We start from the raw sequence: 6,000 nt of genomic DNA, 5'->3' as shown, positions 1-6,000 counted from the left end.
AGATAAATCTTTTGTTTTACATCCCTAGTTTATGGACTTTTATTATAGCAGCCTGAGCAGACAAATACACATTCTAATCCCAAGAACCCATCACACAGTATACTGAAAAAGAGGAGAAGCCAAAGGGTCAAAGGCAATGGGAAGACTGGGCTCAAATCTGAGCTTGGCCACTGCAACTCTAAGGTATGACAACCTTTTAAAGCCTTCTTTTTCTTTTTCTATGAAATGAGAGACTCTAAGTAGAACCTCTTCAAGTCCCTTGAAACTTCCTAATTAAAAGGGTTAGATTACATATTGTGGGCTATGACTCAGGCAATTACACTGCCAGGATGCTATGCTTAAGAAGTAATTATGGATAGTCACAAAGATTTAGTTATAAGTATGTTCATACCAGAGTTGCCATCAATAGCATAAAACAAAAACATACACTAGACCCTGTAATCTAACTATCCAACAATAAAGTATGTTAAATTACAGTAGAGCCAGATGATAGAATAAGTGAATACTTATTGTGCTTTTGTTTATAAACATCAAGGATAGGGGTGCCTGGGTGGCTCTTAATCTCAGCGCAGGTCTTCATCTCAGGGTCTTGAGTTCAAGGCCTGTATTGGGCTCCATGCTCAGTGTGGAGCCTAGTTAACAAAGAAGTATCAAGGATATAGTATTGAGAAAACTTGTTTTTCAGAATTATATATTGAGGGTGCCTGGGTGGCTCAGTCGGTTAAGTGTCTGCCTTCAGCTCAGGTCATGATCCCAGGGTCCTTAGATTGAGTAGCACATAATGCTCCCTGCTGAGCAGGGAGCCTGCTTCTCCCTCTGCTCCCCCTCGCGCTCCTCGCTCAGGGTCCACACTGGTGCTCTCTTGCTATCCCAAATAAATAAATAAGATCTTTAAAATAATATAAAATCATAGATTGGCAAAAATTTAGTTAGAAGTCTTCTCAATAAAAATAGAACATCCCACTGTTATAAGGATCTGAGCCATGCAGGTCACTTTTTATAAAGTTCTTTGAACTGCTTTATTGAGGTACAGCAACATAAACTATAATATTTAAAGTATACAATTTTATAAGTTTTCACATACATATATAACCGTCAAACCATCACCGACTCCCTGAGGTTTCCTGGTACCCCCTTTGTCATCCTTCCCTCCCACTTCTCGCTCTCACCCCTTCCCCTGAGTAACCCTTGATTTGCTGTCACTGCAGTTTGCATTTTCTGGTTTTATATAAATGGAATCATATTATATATACTTTTTTTTTTTTTGCCTGGTATAATTACATTGAGATTCATCTGTGTTGTTGCATGTATTTATAAGTCGTTCCTTTTTATTTCTGAGTGACATTCCATTGTATGAGTCACTTTGACACTTAGAAAAAGCAGTCTTTAATTCCAACCCACGTTTCAGGTAAAAGGTTTCAGAAAAATTCCACATTTATCTTCATTTTCTGAGGAAGTAGGATTCTGAATAGATGGGCTTTATCAAGTGACATGAATGTTCATGACTACAGTAAGTGCAAAACAGTAAATAGTGTATGACCTTATTTCTGTTTTTAAAATATAAATATACGGGCAGCCCGGGTGGCTCAGCGGTTTAGTGCCACCTTCAGCCCAGGGCCTGATCCTGGAGACCCGGGATGGAGTCCCACGTCGGGCTCCCTGCGTGGAGCCTGCTTCTCCCTCTGCCTGTGTCTCTGCCTCTCTCTCTCTCTGTGTCTCTCATGAATAAATAAATATAATCTAAAAAAAATAATGATAATAAAATAAAATATAAATACTTGGAGGAATGACTACAAAATCATATATGAAAAATGTCTTTCTAAATTTGTATTTAGTATCCAACAATAAAGTATTTAACTTTATTTAACAAATAAATTTAACAAATAAATTTAACTGTATTTAACAAATACAGTTAAATATAATTTAACTGTATTTAACAAATACATATTTGTATTACTAAATATATTTTTAAATATATTTTTACCTTTTTTAAAAAGGTATTTTTAGGGACAGTCACAGCAAAAAAGGAAAGGTGACATTATTTTACATTAACAGATACTTGCTAGGCTGTCAAAGGAACAGGCAAGCCCTGCTACTACCATTTGTATAACAGCTTAGTTCACAGATCCACAGGTGTAAACCTGGAATGGGCAGCTGAACTTCTTAGGACAGTCATCATCTTTCCTGTCTCTGGAGACAAACTGTTTATTTTCATACATACAAATGGAATGGAATCGGGAACCTTTTAGAGTTAAAGTAGATCCCAATGTCATCTGCTAAGTTTTTGGCCTTGTAATTTACACTGTCTTTAATTATAAGTCTCTATAAAGCTCAGCAAGAGTAGTGGTTCACTTTTATTATTCATCACTTACAAAACTCCCTTCCACCTATTGATCACAACATGCATTACAGCACTGTTGCAAAGTAGGTCAAAATACTCTTCAATACATTTTTTGGCCTTGGGTGCTTACTATATCCTACCCCCCTTTTCTGTTGAGAGGGCCTGTACACTTGACGCTTGAAGAACATAAGTTTGAAATGCCTGGGATGCCTGGGCCCACTTACACAGGGATCGCTGTCAGTAAGTACAGTGCTGCAGGCGCGTCTTCCTAATGGTCTCCTCAATCGTATTTTTCCTGCAGCATGTAACACGCAGCGTGCGTCAGGTGACGGCCCCTGTTCCTGGGAAGGCCTCCAGGCATCAGCAGGCTACTCCACCCGCTGTCCAGGCGGCGGTGCCCGGCCCTTGAGTTGTTGGAGGGTCATCAGTGCTCAGGCCACTCTCGGCCCGAGCTTACACGTGCTTGTTGACCAAGCCCGGCCAGCCGCGGCCAAGGCCGCCTCTGTACCCCGTCGCAGGGGGCACTGGGGAGAGCGCTGGGGCTGTGCAGGCTGGGGCCAACTGGCCTCCAACATAAATAAATGGACTCACATGCCGCTAAAAAAACAATGAAAAAAAGAGGCGCTTCACTTCTTCCTAAGCACCCAGAGATGGTCAACACCGGTCATAACAACAGGCTTTTGCAAACTCCTCGTGCAGAGCTGCACGAAAGCTTAACCCGACCGGCGGGGACGCAGCGGCCCGACCCGGGAGCAGCCGCCGCCCCGGGTCCCCCGAGGCTCCGCAGCCGCAGGACGGCGCCGCCCCGGGCTTCCCAGCCTCCGGGTCCCGGCAGAGGCCGGCCAGCGACGCACCGGTGCTGCGACCCCGGGACCCCGGCACCCCGGGACCCAGGGCGGCGGCGGAGCCCGCCCGGCACCGCTCCCCAGGGAGAGCGGAGGGCGCAGCCCCGTCCCCGCGGCCGAGGCCCCGCCCCCGCCGAGCGCCACGTCTCCGAGCGCCCCGGCCCCAGCGGCCCGCGGAGACTTCCGGCGCGAAGCCCCTCCCAGGACCCGCCCCTCTCTGCGACCCCCGCGCCCCGGACTCCGCCCCCGCCTAAGCCCCTCCCCCGCCCCCGCAGAGCGCCACGTCTCCCGCTGCCAGGCCCCGCCCCGCTCCGAGCTCCCCGCGCTCGGACTCCGCCCCCCGCAGGAGCCCCGCCCACGTGACCCGCCCGGGGCCCACGTGACCCGCGCGCCCCGCCCAGGCCGCCCACGTGACCCGCGGCCGTCCCCGCGCGCGGCGTGGATCGCGGCCCGAGCCGCCATTGTTCCGCGAGCGCCGGCAGCGGGGCCCGGCCCTGGCGCCGAGACGCCGCTTAGCGGCCGCCGCTGGAGACACGCCGTCCCGCCGCCCCGTGCCCCCGGCGGCCGAGCGAGGCGGACGCGGCGCGGCTGCGAGCCCCTGTCCCGGCGGCGGCTGCCGGGCCCCGGCGCGAGGGGCGGCCGCGATGCGCTGGGCCTGAGGCCCCGGCCCGGCGTCCGCGCGCCCGCGAGCAGGGGAACATGGCTGCGCAGGGCTGGCAGGACGAGCTGGCGCGGCGCGCCGAGGAGGGCTCGGCCCGGCTGCGCGAGGTGCTGTCGCTCGGCCTGGGCTTCCTGCGCAGCGAGCTGGGCCTCGACCTGGGGCTGGAGCCGCGGCGGTACCCGGGCTGGGTGATCCTGGTGGGCACCGCCGCGCTCGGGCTGCTGCTGCCGCTGCTGCTCTGCTACGGCTGGGCCGCGGCGTGCGCTGGCGCCCGCAGGAAGCGGAGGAGCCCGCCCCGCCGGCGGGAGGAGGCGGCCCCGGCCCCGGCCCCGGCCCCCGGCCCGGGCCCGGGCCCCGACGACGCGGGCCTGCCGAGTAGCCTGCGGGGCGACGAGCCGAGGAAGCGGAGCCGCAAGAAAGCGCCCGACAAGCCCAAGGTGAGCCGCGGTGGGGCGGCGGGGGGCTGCCCGGAGCGCCCGCGGCTCCCGCCCCCGCCCCCGGGGGCCCGCCCTCGCGATCGCCGCCCGGCCCGCAGCGGGAGGCGGGTGCGGCGGGGATGACGGAGCAGAACGGTGCTGCCTGGGGTCGGGCGCAGCCGGGCCGGGCCGCGCCGCCCTGCCGCGCCCGCCGCCTTCCCGCGGTGTCGCCCGTGGCGGTGCGTGCCGGACGCCCTTACCGCTGAGCGGAGCTCGGAGGCCGCGCACAGCGACGAGCCGCCCCTGGCCTAGTTTTACACGCACCGCGGTAAGCTCTGTACCCCGCAGCCCGGTAAAGTAAGTGTGACCCCGGCCGTGCTGCGTGGGACGCGCTGGTGTGTGTCCGCGGCGAGAGGCACGCGCGTGGGAGGTGGAGCCAGCCCTGGAGACCCCGGGAACGACGCTCAGCGCTCCGCTCGCAGTGCACAGTGCACGGACCGGACCGCGACGGGTGGCGATGAGGCCTGGACCCGGGCGGACTGATTGCGTTGAAGGGGTTGAGGAAAGGCGCTGGGAAAAGTGCGATTTGAGTTCACGCGAAAGCAGTGAGTATGTTGTCGATGCTACGACCAAGACTGAAGTCGGTGCTGAGGAAGGGACAGGTCACGGGCAGTGCGCCGTGAGGCCCACATAAGTGGTGACGCTCTGCCTGCTGATTACGAGGATGTAAGATGCTTACAAAAGCTAGAAGACAGTACAGCTTTATCAACATGAATTCTACCTTGGTTAGGAGAGGAAATAGAACGATGTGGAACATGGTATGATTAAATTCGTTGAGGTTACCGGAAAGTAACGCTATGGTCGACGAAGAGAACTTGGCTCCAAGTAAGCAAAGAAGGTGATCTTGGAAAAACTACGTGCATTAGTAAGGCCAGACGCTGCGTGGATGAAGCAGGTTGTGAAAATTTCCAAGCCCTGTTTGGGAGGTCTAGAATTTCAGATAGACTTGAGCGGAGAGACAGGTGCTCCAGGAGCCCAGCCGGAGCGCCTCGTAACACTCAGACGACCCTCTGCAGAAGGAACAGACGCCTGTGAAAACTTGCACTGTGAAGAATACTCATCAGACCTAGGACTCGCTCCTTCTCTTTTTCACTTTAGTTAAGGAGTGGGGCAGTGAATGAATAAATAAATCTAACATTGAGCTTCAGGGAATGGAGAGTGAGACCACTAAGCAAATGGTTGCGTGCTGAGTGAGAAAATACTCTGCCTCTCCCAAGCTGCAGAGGTGTTGAAGTTTGCCGACATTAACAAAATTCTAGCTTTCAGACTTTTTTGACGGCAACTTGAAGTAAGAAACACATTTTACACTACAGTACCTGCCCTCCACCCCACATATCAGACCATTCTGTTTTTCTTTAATCATATTTGTGACCCGTCGGATTAGCGAGGCGTGACCCACAGAACAGTCCTGCCTATGGGACTGAGAAGCAAAAGCACCCGTTTGTGTCCTGCTCAGATGCTTTGTACTGCGAGTGCTAAGGATTTACTTGGAGAAAAGCACACTGCTTGAGAACTAAAGGCAGTAAAAAGGAATACAGTATTTGTATGTCTCATTGTGAAGGGGCTACAAAAGTAAAAGCTCATTTGCTCCCCAGGGAGCTTTTTATTCCAGTTGTGGAAAAAGATAACACTAAAAAACAAAAAGTTGACAGTGCAAACCCAGTGTGGGCCCAGGGG

At 53.4% G+C, this 6,000-nt stretch overlaps 1 protein-coding gene across 6 annotated transcripts in view; it reads left to right on the top strand.

Annotated features, from left to right (window-relative positions):
• The first annotated feature begins 3,624 nt into the window (after positions 1-3,624).
• The window catches only part of MTDH (metadherin), a 56,454-nt gene continuing 54,078 nt past the window's right edge, over positions 3,625-6,000 (top strand). For 2 of the 6 annotated variants that reach the window (XM_041768637.1, XM_041768631.1), the window contains exon 1: positions 3,626-4,284. In XM_041768637.1, coding sequence (XP_041624571.1) covers positions 3,886-4,284 — 399 coding nt within the window. In that variant the 5' untranslated portion in view covers positions 3,626-3,885. Of the gene's footprint in view, positions 4,285-6,000 lie in introns of all 6 variants that reach the window. The other 4 variants (XM_041768636.1, XM_041768634.1, XM_041768633.1 and 1 more) reach the window with 3 other exon arrangements.

Source organism: Vulpes lagopus, chromosome 9 (genome assembly GCF_018345385.1).
Source record: "Vulpes lagopus strain Blue_001 chromosome 9, ASM1834538v1, whole genome shotgun sequence".
Taxonomy (NCBI): Eukaryota; Metazoa; Chordata; class Mammalia; order Carnivora; family Canidae; genus Vulpes; species Vulpes lagopus.
Note: the sequence above shows the minus strand (reverse complement) of the source record. Positions and strands in the feature narration are given on the sequence as shown.